Source organism: Acyrthosiphon pisum, chromosome A2 (genome assembly GCF_005508785.2).
Source record: "Acyrthosiphon pisum isolate AL4f chromosome A2, pea_aphid_22Mar2018_4r6ur, whole genome shotgun sequence".
NCBI lineage: Eukaryota > Metazoa > Arthropoda > Insecta > Hemiptera > Aphididae > Acyrthosiphon > Acyrthosiphon pisum.
The window spans coordinates 117,204,294-117,223,628 of NC_042495.1; the positions used below are offsets into that span (position 1 = coordinate 117,204,294).

Sequence of the window (19,335 nt, forward strand, 5' to 3'; positions counted from 1 at the left end):
CACTGTGGGTGCGCGGTGATAATATAATAATATACCGCGGCGGGCAATAGGCGAGAGACGTAGGGTGGGACGAGTGCGTTCCGTAGAGTAATTAAAGCGCGAGCGACCGGGTGGGTGGGTGGGTGGGTGGATAGTGCGCCGCAATGGGTTGTGGGTGTGGCGGGGCGGGACGGGGTAGCACGGAATAATCTAGTTTGAATTCGGAATTTGACGGGCGCGAAACGGGCCCCGGACGCAAACGTAATTAATGTTGATGTGCCTAATTTGTTGCGAAATCCCCTAGGCTACGCGACACCGCCGCCAGCATGTTTGTCGTCTGCCCGGGCCATCGGATTCGCGTGTGACGTGCACTCGGCGACGCGTCTATGCGCACACATATATTATATAGTACGTAATATATTATTATAATATTATCATTAATCGTTGTATAGACATCGCTATTATTTATAGGCCCTCCTGCCCCACATCGGAATTTCGAATTTTTTCATTCAATTGTGTTCATAGACGCGCGAGACTAAGGGTAGTACAAACGGCACTACATAACATTTTATGACGCAATCGAATGGTCGAACTGTAATAATATTTCAAAATACCAAAATGAGGTGGGGCTGGGGAAATCGACCTATAATTTATCATCGCGTAGAGCGTGTACCTATAATATTATGCAGGACACACGTTATCGTGTCCCGTACAAGCAGCGTCGTTAGACGAACGGCGATAAAAATAATAAAAATAATATAAAATATCACCGCCGTCGAATAACGACGTCGTGCCAAAACCGAAGTTCCAAGACCGAAAAACCGTCGGCGGTGGTTTTAATATCAATCTGTATAACTGTCGAACGATGGTTTTATAAACACGACGCATTTCACCGCGTACTGGACGGGGAAGGGGGATGGTTACTATAGACGTATGCAGACTTAAATATTTTTAGGTGGTGTCTATATTATTGTTGGGCACCCATTTAGTTGCACCCCCCTCGTCTATCAAAATAAGCCAATGCTCATAACATTAATTATATTATAATCGGTTGTAATTGTATTATTATTATATCAGAACTCCACTCCAAGTCCCCAGCTGCTCAAATTTATGATCAATGCGAGTACATAGGTAATAATATTATAAATTATAATTGCATGTTATTGGAATACTTTCGAAATGATAGCCAGTAGCCATGCATATAATAATAATAATAATAATGTTATAAATGTATAATATACTTTTAGTATAATATAGCTAATAATATAGGGGATTGGTTGAGATAGATCGATGGAGAGCGCGCGTGTCCTTAGACAAAGTGCGTATTATATACTGCAATATTGTGTCGTCCGGTAAAATAAAATATGCTTCACGTCAGAATTTAATTAAACTACCTACTCGGGATGTCGTGTTGGTCATTTATTCTGGAACGCGCCTTATGGTTACTTCGCGGCGGCGCGGCGGTGTTCTAAATCCGAATGCTCGAACACGAATCGTATGCGGGTCGCCTCAGGTGGGTAATAATAATATCGCGTGCAGGTGTGTGTGTGTGTGTGTGTGTGTGTGTGTGTGTGTGTTGAAGGGGTGAACCGACCGGAAACAAAAAAGAATGTACGAAATCACGGAAAGCTTGCTGGAAATTAATTTCTACCCGTATAAATGACAAAGATTCCTATTATTATTATCATTATTTTTTTTTTCATTATTATTATTGTTATAGAAGAGGAAACAAAAGTATTATATGCGTTCTGCAGTTATTAGCGAATTAATAATATCAAACTTTGAATAATTGAAAAATTATTCAAAACTATATTTCGTATAAGCTGCTAGCCTGCTGCAGTAGTCCATTTTTTTTTTTTTTTTTGTAGTATTGTTACCCAGTTCAAAATAAATCTTGCGCTCATAATGCATGCTCATAGAATTAACAAACATTAAATTATTATTATAGTACTATTGTACATTAATTGCACCTTTTTTTTTTCGTTGAGTCTCAAATAATGCGTAATTATGTACTATATAAAGTGCTACACAATAATTTTAAATTATACGTCTAGTCTTTTTCATGTTCAACATTTTTTTATCAGGTTTTTTTAATTGATCAACATTAGTAATCGCTTTTCATCGTTAAATAATACCGGCTCTTACGTAGTAACAAACATAATAACTGTCCTTAAAACTGGGTTAGGCGTGAAATAATTCACACAAGCATATAACCGTTAAGGATCTGCTTAAATAGATATTTTATATTTTCATACGACAGATTAAACGCCATTTTGTTGTAAACGAAAAATCGAATTCGAATTACAATGAAATGAATAAGTTCCGTAAAAGATATCGAATCAGCGATTTACGTTTGTAAACGTCACTACAATGAGTAATTTTTGAGTATACATTCAGTTACAGTATGACACGCTATCTACAGTCAAAGTCAATTTACGTTTTCCTGCAATAACATTATGTTTTATTTATGTTATTGTCATGGATTTCGTGTACTGAAATTAGTGTGAATCGATACATTTAAAATGAATTTTACGAAAAGGGTATTTTCGAGGATTATGGAATAAAGCTGATGTATAGTCAAGTGGTGGTGGGGAGAGGGTTAAGAGGAACTTCGAGTTCCATTAAAATTATCGTTGATTAACTGATCCCGAGTTAAGGGGAGAATAGCAGTCATAAATAATATATTCATGGTGGTAGCAATTCTACAATACTCTCTCGGATTCTGACACGATCCAACAATTCAACAACAAAATGGTTTCGAATGCCCCTAATGGATTTTGTTGTGTTATAATATGTATAAGTTTACGGTTTTTATAGGTATGAATAGAATGATATCGGTAAAATATTGGCTAAAAGACTAAAAATTGAATAGGTACAAATAATGATAAAATATATTATGTTAAATTTGTTTCAATTAAACCACAATAGTTTTTCTTGTTGAATACTACAACCTACCCTGATACAAAACACCAAATAAAATACCGAATTAAGGTAAAAAAGAAAATAAAGAAATAAGGGAAATCAAATGTTCTATAATTTAATGAAAAATCTAAAAATAAAAATGAAATAATAAGTAAAACAGACTTCATATTGGTCATACAAGAACAACTCATGAATTCCTAACAAAAAATGACTGAACAATAGTGCAACTCTAGACGCAGAATATTTGTAAAATTTAAGTGTTTAATTGTAAAAAAAAATTGTAGTTTAAATTATAAAATATATAAAAAAAACGATATGTATTGTTGAAATAGATTGTGTGAACAAAATATAATAAAATAATTTTTATCATATCCAACTATGTAATAATAAAAATAATAATGTATCCTTAATAATTAGTACATATTATGATGGGAAAAATAAAAAAATCTTTTTATTAAACCGTATAACACTACCTAGTATAAATGCATTTTCTAATATACCTATTTTAAGATCACGTGTTATGAAGCAATTTCATATTTCAATACCTATTATGTTTTGTATTGTTTAACATAATTTAGACATTATGGTTTGCCGCGAAAATATTATTATACTTAGTTGAGTTAAATTAAGTTTAATAATAATAGTAGTGATAAAAAAGTTAAAATTAAACGTTTTTATCATATATTTAAAATAATATTTTTGTTAATAGTATTTATTCGAAATTATAACAACACAATATATTTTGTTTGATAAGATACAAAATAATATATTAGTATAAGTTATATAAACTGTAAATAAATGAATGTCAATAACAATTTAATATTTTTACAAACTTTTGTATGGAATATAAAATATCAAAGTGCTGTTATTGGGAATCTGAAATATTATTTTTTCATAATGCATAACGAGAGTTAGGTAATACCAACTGTTAAGATTCTGATATTTAAAATAATTACATAACATGATTTAAATTAATACATTCTATGAATATTTTTTATTATATTAAACTTGGAGTTATGAACAAAAACCTTTTCACTGCAGGCGTTATGATTAAATGGATTTTAAGTTTTAACCACCGAAATATATAACAATAATTTCTCTTACGTTAAAAAACATTATCGATTTTTGCAGACGGATAAGAAATAAAATTGTTTCGGACAAAAATTAATAAATGTGTCTTCTCTGTACATGCAAAAGTGAGGATTTATTTTTGATTATTCTTGAAACTTTATCAGAACACCATCCTCTCTCCAGAAAACATTTCGTTTCAGGGTGATTAAAACGACATAATAATATTATGGTGTAACTTGTATAAACTTAAAGAAAATAATTACGTTTGTATGGTTTCTATATAATATATTTTTTATAACTTATTTGATACTTGAGCAATATATCTCTACAGTTAGTTGGTAAAAACATAAAAAAAAAAGTAAAGAAAATATAAGCAACTATTTTATAAATTCTCGTAAATCTGAACAAAAACTCCAAAGTCAAAAGTAAAGAGTAAGAACAGTGTTCGCTGAACTGAAACTTTCTTGGCCAGCGTCATTAGCGATATCGGTCGTTAACATTGTTTGTAAATGACTTCGAATAAGCAAGTCGGATTTCATTGACTAAAGTAACTTTTTGCGAATTATTGGGCGGACAATGGTGGTGGCGACGGTGGTGGTACAGTGGGTAGTATACACGGAATAAATCTAAGATGTCAAAGAATTATAGATTCCGGGGGTTTATACAACACGCATATAAAATAAAATATGTCACGGGCGATTTGATTCTCCACAACTGCAGTCATATATTATACAAATTCGGTCTCGACGAACGTGTATTTCTCGTGAACATATAAATACTGTACACACACGTGTACGATAATATGCGAATTTATGTTTGTTTATAGAAATCATATGAAAAACGACGAAAATAATAATAATATATTATCATATATTATACGCTTACGTTACTACGGTGGCATTAATATATTTTTGAGAAAACGAACAATGCTTTTTACTATGACGTAGGTACTGTACACAACCAACGACTGAGCAAAAGTCCGGACGCTGGTTCGTACTTTTGCAGATAGACGATGTATAAAAAAACGTGACGTCAACACCCAACGATAGCGTATCGAATTCTCAATAGAGAACGGTGTAAGGCGCGTAACACAATATTATATTATTATTATTATCATATATACAGTTTGGGGTGCGCTGAACACGCGCCGAGGATTGAGGAGCGCAGGTGCGTATAATGGCGTTAGACGAACGCGAGCGATTAATGCGCAATAGCAATCCTTCGGATTAAACGGGCGGCTTTGACTCGCGAACCGAGAAGAATAATATTGAATTTAACGGCGTGCAGGCCCCACTAATATAATAATAATATATAAATATTATAGCACCTATGGTATATATATATATATATCATCGAGTACATTGTACCTACGTCATATTATTATTAGTATACGAGACGTCGGGCCCAAAACGTTACGTCTACATCGCACGCGATACGCAAAGTTATTATAAATTATAATACATCTATAATATCATCATCATCGTCGTCATCATCATCAGCATCATCATCATCATCGTTATTATTATTATTATTATTATTATGCGTGCTCGGCGGGGGGAGGGGTACGAGGTATATATACCTACTTGCGTATCAGATAAACCGGAACAAAGTTTTCGGTCGCGGACGACGTACACATGAACAGCGCACAAAGAACTATGACGACGATGTGAGCGCACACACAACGATAAAGTCGCGCCCGCGCGCTTGTGTGCGTATAATAATATATATATAATAATGAAATGTCTCGTACAGGAACACAGTATGACTTACGAGCAATTTATTCCGTCCCCAGACCGTCGGCAGACCTGCACCCTCTCCTCCCCCGCAAAAAACCATTTCGCCACCCCCGTTGTCCCATCAGTCGCAGCAGCGCGTGTATATAATATATATAAGCGTATGTGTGGGCGGGTGGATGGGTGTGTGTGTGTGTGTGTGCAGGGCAGGGAACGTCGAAAGTTTATAAACTTCGAGTCGCTCGTTGTTCGTCTAAAACGTATATAATATGTACAATACGCCGACGATAACACAATGCGTGTGTATGATTTTTAATACACGCGCGCTCAGTATTTATTGTGTGCATAATAAACGCAGTCGGGTCGTCGGTGTCTGCTGCGCGTGTGTGTGTATAATTCTCGTAGGTGTTATATATAACATGTGTTATTATTACTATTACTATTATCATTATTATTATCATTATTATACTGCAGAAGCGCGAGAGTTTTTAATTATTATAAAACGTGAACTAAACACACGCGCGTGCGACCCTGTAGGAACTAAACAAATATTAACAATAATAATACCTATTTTATACGTGTAGACGCCTGAAAAGCGACACTATGGCACGGCAAAACGAAAAAGATAACCACAATTAAACGAGAAGATGTGTAGTTGTGTTTCGTCCGGGTATAGAGGACACGTCGATTATGCACAGTCGCGTCGTCGTCGTCGGTGACAGCTGTTTCCGATGGGTACAGTTTTTTCTAAAATAAAAAAGAATTTTTGTAACCCCTCCCCCATCACATCCCTGATGATCGTACGTTATCGCCATCTCCACCGTGACGGCTAACAACACCAGCCTTATCGGTATAATCTTTTGGGATTTGGCTGGCCGACGCAACGAGCGGACGAGATTGACCGTCGTTAACTTGTACGTGGGTACTTGACGATATTTGATAAACATAAATTTATTTATTGATAAGTAGCTATAAAACTATTACGATATTTTTGATAATTATTAATTCTTTAGTTTGATAGGTATACCTCCTCCTATGGGAATGTTATCCATACACACGTCAAAATAGCGAATAATGTTAAATAGGTAAAATCATATTAAAATGATAAATACAAATATTGAAATATATACATTACGATAATATATACATTTTATTTTGTTTCAATATTAACAGAATGAGGCAAAACCAAATTGTAATAAAATGTAATTTTCAAATCATCATATTATGATTATTTAACTAAAATATAGTTTTTTAAATGTATTTTAAATCAACTTTTTACTTTTAAGATGTGGCCAGCCAATGTGAAAAGACTTTGCACATACATTAATTAAAATGAAAACAACCTTCATTCAGGTTGGCCAACTTAATACACTGTAGGTATTTTTCTCGACACACTTCAATGGTTCCAATTAGACTAACATGAAAAGGATTTACTACTCAAAGATCGACAAAATAGACACTGAGTGAAATTTCAAAGCAATGGTCGTTTACCAATGATAAAATTTCAAATGACATCAAAGGTATTTTCAAAACATTCTTGTTTATATTATAAAAGACAAAAATATAATTAAAAAATGTATGACATTTTCGAATTATATTCAACGAATAATTTCAATGTTTATACTTAAAATTGTATTCTTCTATTCAAAAAATAAATCCTTAATGTAAATATAGTTTATTTCAGAACATATTTCACTAAAATAAAATAGTTTGTTTTATACCAACAAAATAATATAAAAATAAAAATGCTTAAAATGAATAAAAAATGCACGAAACAGAACTACTTTTTTAAATTATGTAGAATGACATAGGTATAATATTATGTTGAAATACTTGTGATGTGATAACTAAAATTATTATGGTTAGGTTACATCATAAATTTAAATCCTATCAGACATTTCCAACACTATATAGGGTTGCAGGCTTGAAGGCTATACGAGAAGTGTTATATTACACAGGAATGAAGCCCCAGCAGAGAACTATTTCTGGTAAGTTTATATTTTTTATAAATTCAATTATTAATCGGCTAACGGAAAAAAGCTGTTGAAATAATGTAATTACTATAAGGACACCGATGTAAAATTCAAAAAAATGATAAGATTGTCATAAACACATGACGTGTACAATGCGTTTAATGCTTTTATTTTTAGCAAGAAAGATTAAATTGTCCATAAGTTATCACATTATAAATTATAGTTACGGTTTTTTTTTATCCATAACCTTTAAAATTATTGTTAAGATTTTAGACTGAGAGCTAAAATAAGCATATATTTATTGGATAATATCCTGCAAACGTAAATCACCGCACCAGATTGATGTGTGGATTACAGATTCTTGACAATGCATCTAACATCAGAAGGTACATAAAAAATGCAATACTTAAAAAAAACCTTGGATTATGATTTAATTGTAATTTAAACAAATAAATAATTTTCATCTGGTAGATTCGAGCCACAATATTTGTATATTTTAAGTTTTAACGGTCATTCTCACAAACATGAAATTGACTATACATATTATTATAGAAATATACGACGAAAATTAAACGTACGGTAAATTTTACGTGTATTACAATGTTCCACGATGGTTATTGATTGATACAATATGTTCCTTATTGTATTATTATTAAGCATTATGTGTTTTATAGAAGTACCATGCAAAGCGTATGAATAATGAATATAATAGGTGTACTTGTATTTTAAATACAAGATACAGACAAAAAGCGAGACTGGCCCCAATATAAAGGTTATAGGATGGTTTTGCAAAGGTCAATAAAACAAAACTTAATAGCTGTCATATTGGGCTAAAGTTCAAAACTCCAATGTCCCATTAAATTAAACAGCGTATATAGTGGCTGGCTGAACAATGATTCACTCGAACCAGAGGCGTGTTGGAAAAGAGTTGGCGGTGACGGCGGCGGCGCCCGTGAGGTCGTGTCGCAGTCGGATTATTTTCGTTCGTTTCCCCGTCATAACATCATTCGGCAGTATTAATTTTAGAAGAAGACGGCGGCAACGGAGAGGAAAAATATCATATTAATTGTATCTCATCTTGACAACGACCGGTGATTTATTATCAGCGACGGTCGTGTAATGTTCCGATGGAATTTATATTGCTCGGTAATAATTTCCGTTTTCGTGTCTTGGCCCGCCAAAAAAAATAAATAAATAAAAATAAATAAATAAATAAATAAAAGAAAATAAAAGAAAAGAAGCGAAATTCGAACTGCACGGCGGCGCGCGCAAAAAAAGAATTACTAAGGGTTTAATTTATTAACAAGCAATTTCCACTTTCGTTGCTGTGCCGGAGAAATAAATTGAAAGACGGCAGACTAGAACAATATATATATATATATATGTATATACATATAATATGTATACAGCGGTGTACACACACACATAGGTATATAATATAATATGATAAAACCGCTAAACGGAGGTGCTGGCTGAAGGCGCAGTCTACGCCGGCGATAAAAATTTCCGGCAATATGGTCATTGTGAATAAAACATCCGATATTAGACGTAAAAAAAAAAAAATACCATATTTGAATAACCTCTTGCGTGAAATTGAGGATAAATTACATTTGGAACGTATACAAATGGAAAACCGCTGGTGTTTTATTTTTATTTTGTATCGTTGTGTAGCTTATAGGTGCTCACACACACACATACATTTTATGTGTACGAAATTTCTGGTTTTTTTTTTATTATTATTTCTATTAAACAACAAGTCATCTGGCTTTTGAACTTTTCAATAAAAACGAGGTATCCAAGAAATCCACCTACGATATAATGTATGTACGCCCGGCAGCATTTCGGAATATTGGCAATATGTGCAGGACGAACTGGAGCGTCTGCCTGCTCCCCTGAGCAGAAGACCCTTTTGCAAAATGCATATACGAACGGTATTCGAATCTCGTTCTATTGTCTTTGTAAAGAACAAAAAAAATTATTCATATATAAATATATTTACTTAAACTCTTTTTTCTTTATATTTTTGTCTGCATTACGAATGTCATTGTTATCGAATACACCACACTCTGCCATAAAACAATAACTGCAGCAGTGTTAGCTTATAGGGAAACGCAAGGCCATTAAAAGTATATTGGTACATGGATATTATATTGTTATTATGCACTTTCAAAATAAGCGATTCGTTAGGACTTGACACGGACAATGTATTTTATTTTAATACTATTCGCTACACGATACATTATACCAGTCGCAGTAATTAGATTTTTTACGTAAGTAGAAATAGATACTAAAGCGTATTGCAGTTTACTTTAGAACACGACGAGCATTGTAGTATTATTTTTCAACCACGCCGAAGTACCTACCTACCAAATATATGTTATGTAATATACAATATTTACACTATCGGTGCATTAAACATATTGTAGGGGCAACAGTAATTTTTTAGACCATTAATATTATTGTATTGGCAAGAAAAGAAAAAACAATGTATCATCGAATAAAAGTAAAAAATAACATGATCTAACTCGTATATGGTATATCTGTGCTTTTTTATTGTGGAAAATGGTACATATTGTACTTTTGTACATGTCATATTAAGTTATAGTTAATATGTACAAATCAAATGCGAATTACAATTTACAATAAATCACTATTACAAATCATAATCACAAATTATTTTTAATCTAAAATCATTTGAAACATAATAAGGTCTTGGGAATGGTATTTTAGTTCAACTGCAGATGTAATTTATTTGGATAGTAAAATCATCATAATATTATTGTTCCGTATGCAGTATGTTATGCTATACACCTTTTCTATAATATGTAGATTGTAGATGCTTAACGCACTGAAATTGAACGAGGTGCCTATCTAGAAAATGTACATTGCGTTTTTCTTGTCTACGAAAAGACGATAAATAGAAAAAATATAAATAATAAAATATATATATATATAAAATACACGTCGTTTTCAGTAGGAAGATCACGTTGGTTAAATAATTCATCCTTTTTCTTCCCAAACTACATATCTCTTAGCTCGTCAAGTGTAAGTAACCCTTTGTACAGGTTTTTCGTACGTTTTTGTTATACATTATGTAAGGGAATGTGTGTAATATTATGATGCATGGCCAAAGTACAGCCGGCATGTTAAAGAGTTTGTATACTCACTATATATATACCTATATGCATGTTCCGTTTCTGGTGAATTTCTAACCGTATTGCCATGGGTTACCCAATATTATTGATTTGCATTATAAAACGATAAGAAATAATAATACTGTGGGGGAAAATCGGTAAAATTACACCTTTAAAAGATTTATAATAAATATATTTTGGTTTCACTTTAACGGACGCTTAGACGTCATTATTATACCGAAATTTTCTATGCTATTATATTATAATAGGCATTATAATAATATGTCTATATGATTATGTATAGCTACGGTATAATAGGTAATGTATCTCATTCTGACCATTATCGCCAAACTCAAATAATTATGATTTTAAAAATATTTACTTAATTAAATCAATATATTAAATTAAAATAGCTACATCATTAGTCGGCGACTATTTTACCATTAAATTATTAGTTAAAACGCTAGCCGTACTTATATAATATAATATTCATTATAAGTTATAACCGTCGCTGGTTCATGTCTTAAAGTTTTGTATTTATAATTTAATGTAAACATCCTACTACAGCAGCGGTGTACAAGCAATAATAGACAAGATTATAAAAACCAAAAATCTTTATAAATTAGACTACCTACACCTACCTTATAAAAATAATATTCTAAGATTATTATTATCATATTAATAGGTACTTTACGATTATTTATACTACTTAAGTTAGACAATAAAAAAAAATCATGGCACGCCTTCGATATTTTTCTCTTCGAGATATGTTTTTGTTAATAAGTAATCACGACAACAAAATCGGTTGGAAAAAAATATCTCTACCGAGTCCAAAACATATGTATGTCAAAATAAAGATTTTATAGACGGCAATTTGTATGTAATAGCATATTTATTTTCATTACATCGAATAGTATTTTATCTATATACGAATACGTTCGAACGTATAGTCAGTTATTACCAGATGAGTTTTACTATAGTCTCCTTGCGGGCATAATAATATAAGCATAACTATGGAAATAACGTTTAACAATGTTACACGAGATATTTGGCTTATATAATGGAAATATGCGTTGAAATAAATTAACTTATACCTATAAATCAGAGAGACAAGTACCTACACAGTTTTTTGTCTCACCGTTTGCATGATCTTATTTTAGTTTTATCGGGAAAAATGTTTAACTTAAAATAAATCATCTTTAATATAATATAATAAAGGACAATAAATTAAAGAAAATAATGATAATGTGTTCACTTACCTTCGGATGTGCTCGTCGCGGAAATGCCACTTTCGGATCGATCTGTAAAAAAAAGGAATTCATTAATAAATAAATATAACCGTGATATAACTGCAGGCAGTTAAAAACGAAAAATCTTATAATTGTGTATGCGGTAATCATACGTAATGTAACTCATACACATTCAACAATCAACACATTAAGTACCTAACTCATGTAATAAAAAAAGTTGTTTCATCTGTATCTTACCCAATATTCGAAAGATTAAGTATATTATAGCAGCAGAAAGCTATAATATATTAACAAAATGAATGTCAAAATTTAAAGTCAATAATGATAATAATAATAATAAAAATCTTAAAAAAAATTTATATTTGAAACTTATTGAGTAAAACAAAAATCGTTAAGTACTTTAAATCGTTGTCCCGATCAAAACCAATAAATATTTATTACGATCAAATAACTTAAGTTGTGTGCAATAGAGAATGCTAATTGCGTAAGAATACATTTGCGTAGTGAAAATGAAAATCCCGTAAGGACGCGGAAGAGATCACTTAAAGTTCAAACATCGGTTACGAACAGGCCGTTGGAATAAAATTAAGAAATAATATACGACAAACCGAGAGGATAAGTTTTACGCTACCGCCGCGGATTTCCCGTTATAACCTTTTTATCAATTGCGTTTGTACAACTCAAGAGCATGAGAAAGTCACTGCCGTTTCCATAGGCGCCTGCCAAGACTAGTATATGCGAACAAGGAGGAGAGGATTTGAAAAACGCAGAGATAAATAGTTAAAACCGTTACAAAAAGACTAGTTTAATAATTGGAAAACTGGCGTACACAAAGGGGCTGGGAAATACGTGACTCCTGTGAATGACAGCAACTTTTCACCGGTGTTCATCACTGATAACAACTTTCTAGAATATATCCGATTACGGAAGCCGATGTGGAATTAATACGGACGTCTTTGGAAAGACTATCGGTGATTATCCGACGCAATCTCATTGGTAGAAGCCGCCAGTGTCGCCGTCTTTCTCATATTCCATCAACGGTGGCGGTGGTAAACGATCGCTTTTTTTCTTTCTTTTTGTAATGACTCGAAAGACCTTTAACAATTTTGTGCAAGGCTGGGCGTTGGGGGTGTTGTTCACCGTGACTTGATTGCGTCCTTTATGTTGAACCCAACCGGAAGTAAATAACTGACATCCGGGCGTGGTGCATCGGAAACGCGCCCGCGGGATTAAAACGATAAAAAAAAAAGAAGAAATCCGTATCCGACCAAAACGAAATGTGCACAAAAGATCAGGACAATTCGCGATCAGCAACAATTCGAACACCAGTGCGTGCGGACATTTCAATGATTTTAATTCATTTTGTGGGGAATAAAGTATTCAACATTTCCCAAAATTGGAGCATAATTATTGTTAAGTAATATAATGCATAGGCAAGCAACACTAGAACAATAATTATAAAATATACATATGCATATAGTTAATAATTGCTTGTTTAGTTCAGATTATGCACAGTTATATACATCAATATATTATTCGTTGTACTCGTTATAAAATAAATAAATAGCATGTTCGTTTAATAACGAACGGCTGTTCATTTTCGATTATAAATGGTATTACACTGATTTTTAATTATTTTAAATTTTTGTTTTATTGTAATTTATTGTAATTTATAATATAGAAACGTACAAAAATCTTATAATATCATAAGTATATTTATTTCATTTTTAAAATATACTATAATATACACCCTATCTCTACATTTTGTTGAGTAGTTAATTACTTAACATAATAATATACAGTGAAGCAGACTTATTATTATACTTAACTAAAAATATTGTAAATGTACTTAATCGTTTAAATCATCGTGTTTCTTTTAGAATTATAAGTAGCTGTAATAACTATGATAAGGACGATATAATATTATATTTTATGTGTCTAATTTTGACCAAAACATTTCGTGAGTTATAGTCATTAAAAGTTTGATAGTCAAGTTAAAAACGTTTAAAGATAAAATCACAAATGTGTTATAGTTATTCCTTGTTTTTCTAGTAAATGCTAAAGAATAACTATTTGATAAGAATGGATTTTATGTATTTTGTGAAACATCTAAATTTAAGGTTAAACTATAAATTATTGTTCAAATTAAAAATCCACAAGGTTAATTCCCTTGTTCGATCATATTTATTTGCAATTTATTATTCTAATCGTATATTAATCGTATAATTATTAATTTTAAAAATCGTACAATAATGTCGTTAAAATATTCTAATATTAGTATAAATTATTTTTAACAGTATTATGTCTGATGTATAAAGTTATTTTTTTTAGACCCTGTTATTTTCAAATTAAGTAAAAGAAAACACGTATTTTAAACTTAATGTTTGAGACATCGAGAATGTATTTAAATACTATTATTAAACATATTTAATTTGATTAAAGCATAGTTACTTTGCACAAAAAAAATCGATAATAAATGCTAGGCCGATATCTAAAAGAATAATTTTTCCGCGAAAAGAGAAAAGGCTTTGGTGGCCGTTATTACGGTATAGTTCTTAAAAATAAAAAAAAACCGTCCGGGTTAGAGGGCGTAATGAACTTATTTGAAATGACTCGTTCAAGTGGGCCACGTCGAAATAACTGACAAAAGAAAATTTCCCTCGATGTCTACACGAGTGGGCACTTGAAAGCTGTGTCTTTGGGTGCCAAGTGGATTTTTCTCAGTACCTACCTATCCTCTAATACCCATGGAATTTCAGAGATTTTTTTATGCATTACCCATTGGAAATTTTTTTTAAAGCGACAACGTCAAGTTCCGCCCTACTTTATGGAGACATATATATATATATAGATTATACATACATATATATATATAAAAAAAAGGCGACGACAGAGAGTACTCGACCTGTGGCTATGGCAACACCCTCTACTCTGAAACGTGACAGCGTGCGTGCGCTCTCTCAATTGTTCCACAGCTCAAACCGAACAGACAGAGAGTGAGTGTGAGGGAGAGTGAGTGTGAGTGTGTGAGAGAGAGATATAGAGAGAGAGCAAAGTTGTCGAGTCGGCAGTATTGTCAAGTGTGCATGTCTAGTTATGCACGTTATAAAGGCTATGCCGTGTACTCGAACAAAAGGCCTCATCTAGTATATATGCATAATGTGCATGTTCATATAATATGTGTGTGTGTACGTTTTTTCGTTATATTATACATCGCCAGAGCCAATGCCATTACAGCTGCAGTGTCTCATTACCCGGGTCGCTGGAACACTAGATGTAAAAACAGTGAAATCACTAATCTGTCGTACAGCCACACATGTTTGCGAATGTCACGTCCCCACTCCAAAGTAATAAGGTTTAGTAGATTATCATTCATTTTCCCTGCGTCCTGTTTTGCGTTTATAAAAGGTTCTATATATTCGGCGAAAATACACAACTGAGTAATATTCAAAATATCAAAACACAATTTGAAGTAGAAAAATAACACAATTACTATTGTTTGTGTTTATAACGACTATACATAACAACATTTATTATAGATAGTATCTATATAATTGGCGATTATACATACCTGCGCATTACACACTAAATATATCTGTTTCAATACATTAGCGAAAACGCTTTGGTCTGCTGTATATGAAATGTATATTTTATTATATTTTATTTTTTCAACCAACAATAAGCGCATTTATTCTAATTAATGGATCAGTATTATAGTTACATTCTTAAGAGTTAAGAGCTGTTATTAAGTCAATCACAAATTAGGAGAGCTGCAGGCTATATGGTAGGAAAATTAATAAAACTTCTCGAATAGAACTTTTCTGTAAAATATATTATGGTTTGAATGTTGTTTTTTTAAAGAAATCGTTTTTGCTATCATCGAATGAATACTATTTGACAGTTTGATCTATTACGACTTTCAAAGTAATGGACAATATATTTTCGTTATAATATTATAACGTTAAATGTTTTTTTTATGTTTTAAACACTTTCCCAAAATGTTTTTGCGCTGTACTGCTTAACTTTTTCATATACTGCCTTATAAGATGAATCATTTTTTCAAGATGTTACTTTGGGTTTGTTAAAAGTTTAAACAACATTAGTTTTATCTTAAAAAATAAGAGAAAAAATACGAATAGTGACGAAATTATATTTTATATTATAAAATATAACGTTGGGTTTACTACACATAAAAAGTTTTCATAAGTTTTAATTTAAATACTAACATTTTAATAATTTTTAGGTTAGGCAAAAAAAATTAAATTTAGAATCTCAGCAAGTGTAATAGTGTTGTACTTAAAATACATATTATTATATTATAAAATAAATCTTTAATTACTTTAATTAGTTTAAATAATACAAATTTAGAATCTTTGAAAAAAATGATATTTTTTAAATTTATTATAGTTTTTGTTTTTATAGAATAAATTTATACTAGTAGTTATTGTATATCCGAAGTACATATCAATCTATGTGTGTTTATCTACTACGTTTTGGAATATTTTAATTTGAGTATAATACAATTCCATGTTATTGTATAATGGTATATTGGACTTCAAATAAGATATACTTTAAGCTGTTGTCTTAAAAGTTTAGGAAAACATACAGCGTTATATCTTAAAAAATACTGAAAGGATTCAGAAATGTTCAATAAACCAACCATGTGACCAATCTTAAAAACAAACAATAACATTTTTACAATGTGAAAATAGAAAATTGCCTTTTGAGATGTACTTTAGGACCCAATTTTATTAAAATTATATATATTATATTGAAAAACAACAGATCTTTATCCTCGAACTTAAAACTTCAAACTTTGTACTTATCATTAAAATTAAAGATATCTTTAAATTGTTTTAATTAATATTGCATAATTGTTTCTTAATGTTATTAAAATTCTGTTATTTAATTTAAAGATTTAATCAAGCTTTCAAAACGAAAAAAATATATATAAATTTTATATTTTTAGTGAAAATATTCGTAACATATTATATATAATTAAAAACGTATTAAAGGATTAAGTTAATATGGGTAATTTACATAATTATTATAACAATATCAGTATATGCGGCCTCATAAATAATGTAATAATTTGTATAATCCTATTTATTTAGTACACAAGTATATATTTAAGCAAAGATTATGTATATTGTATTACTTATTGTTTTTAAATTGAATACATCGTGGTAATTTATTATTTTCACAAATTATACGATAAAAATAATGAATTTAAGATTCGCAGTGAATTGGCTTAATAGCAAGACATTTAGAAAATATACTTAACTTTTATAAATATTTATTGGTTTAAAATAGGACATTTCTATTTCTAGTCGACATCATTAATATTTGGCGTTTTGAGAAATAAAAAAATATATTACAGTTGTATGATTAGGAAGGTTAAAAATAGTGAATGATTGTGTAATAAATTTTGATTCGCAGTCAGATATTACTGACGCTTACTGTGAAAAAAAAAATAAAAAAAAATAAGTAACCCTGCACTAAAGTATCCTTTAAGTCCGAAATAGTAATATCGCGAATGGTTGGCCGAGATATAACCCTCATCCCCCTCTTATTCCATCGTCTGTGGCAGCAATGGTACCTGCAGTGACCGTATTAAAACCTGGTTACCAGCATCGCGCGTGCGCTTTGCACACATACACACACACACTCTATCGCTACCACTGCTGGTACTATATAATAATTCAAAATGAAATATGACCTTAAAGCGTTTTGCCAGTGGATCGTTTTAAGGTAGGTACGAGTATTATTATACGGGTGTGTTGAAAGTATAAGTGTGTATGTGTGTATTTTGTATTATATTATATATAGGGTAGTGGTGTTGGGCAAACGGAGGGAGAGGCAGCCAAGACGCACAATGTGTGCTCTGCCGAAAGTTCGCGCCGAAAAAGGAGAAAATATCGCACGACATCGGATATGGGCTTTTTATGATATACCTTCCTAACACTTATGTCGTCGCGGACACGTCCTTTTTGACGGCGGGCTAAGTGTTTTTAACCGAGGGGTCATAATTATTATGGGCCAAAAGAATATGATATGTTCGAAATGTTATTCTAACATCAAACATCACCTACACCAATTTGTGAATTATAATCAGTGACGGGTAACAGCGGTAAAGGACGTTGGTGTTCTTATTTGCAATAACTGTTGACGATTTCTTTCGATCAGAGTTATTTTATTCAGTGTATCTCACGGGCTCATTGTATGGTGCATTGAAATGTTTTGACGCGTTCTGAAGTAACTCAACCGTGGTATACGAATTAATAACAACGCAATAGCTGCCGCCGTAGTGAACACGACCGTCGAACGGTTACGGTCAAACGGCGGGCTAAACAAAAACACACACGGACGCTGTATACAGGGCCACTAAATCAAATTGCTTGTGAAAACACGACGAGTGAAAACTCAAAAACAATAATTGAATGTTTTTTTAACATTTTATTTCTAGAGCTCTTAAATCAACTTCGTTCCATCATCACACGCATCACTATACACACACACACACTCGTATATCGGTAGGTATTTGACATTTTGGTTTTTATTTTAACGGTACGGAACATCGATTATCGTTTTTATTTTGGTTGCGCGCGTCTAGTAAACCGTGAAAAAGCCCACATGGATTATTGTTATTATTTATCGCAGCTTGATAAAACAATTTGAATAATGCACGCAGTATTACCGGTAATTAATTAAATTAATGCCAACATCACCTTGAGCCACCGTAACACCACCATGCGTTCCTACATTAATTACCCGAATTTATGGTTCCAACTCGTGTAAACAATGGAAAACGGTATTCGAGTATTAATAATACCGATGAAGTTTTAACAGATCAATTTGGTATCGTTCTCCTTCTGGTACGTAATAATATTACATTTTTTCGACATTTTTTAATTTTTAATAGATTTTCTAATAGCTATAATATTATATTTTTCACTAAATTATAGAATATTGCATATACATAATTGTGTTGTTATTGATTTTAATTCGGTATAATTACATTTTTGTGATTAGCAACAATGATGATTTATAATTATTGTGCGTTGTGACTTTTGCATATTATTATATATTTTTTAACATATTCACAATTATAGACGTTGTATAATATAAGCCATGAAGATTTGATTGTAATTAGAATAATTAATACAATTGTGTTTATTTATTTTAAGTAAAACAAAAAAACAACGTGTGATTAAGTATAAAGAGTTCTATCAACATAAAAGATAAAACAAATTAATTTCTTAATGCTATTGAG

At 31.6% G+C, this 19,335-nt stretch overlaps 1 protein-coding gene across 8 annotated transcripts in view; it reads right to left on the reverse strand.

The window, feature by feature from the left end:
• The window catches only part of LOC100572393 (RNA-binding protein Musashi homolog Rbp6), a 399,006-nt gene that overhangs the window by 120,459 nt on the left and 259,212 nt on the right, over positions 1 to 19,335 (reverse strand). For all 8 annotated transcript variants that reach the window (XM_029489719.1, XM_029489716.1, XM_029489717.1 and 5 more), the window contains one exon: positions 12,072 to 12,113. In XM_029489719.1, the coding sequence (XP_029345579.1) occupies positions 12,072 to 12,113 (42 nt within the window). The remainder of the gene's footprint in view (positions 1 to 12,071; positions 12,114 to 19,335) is intronic.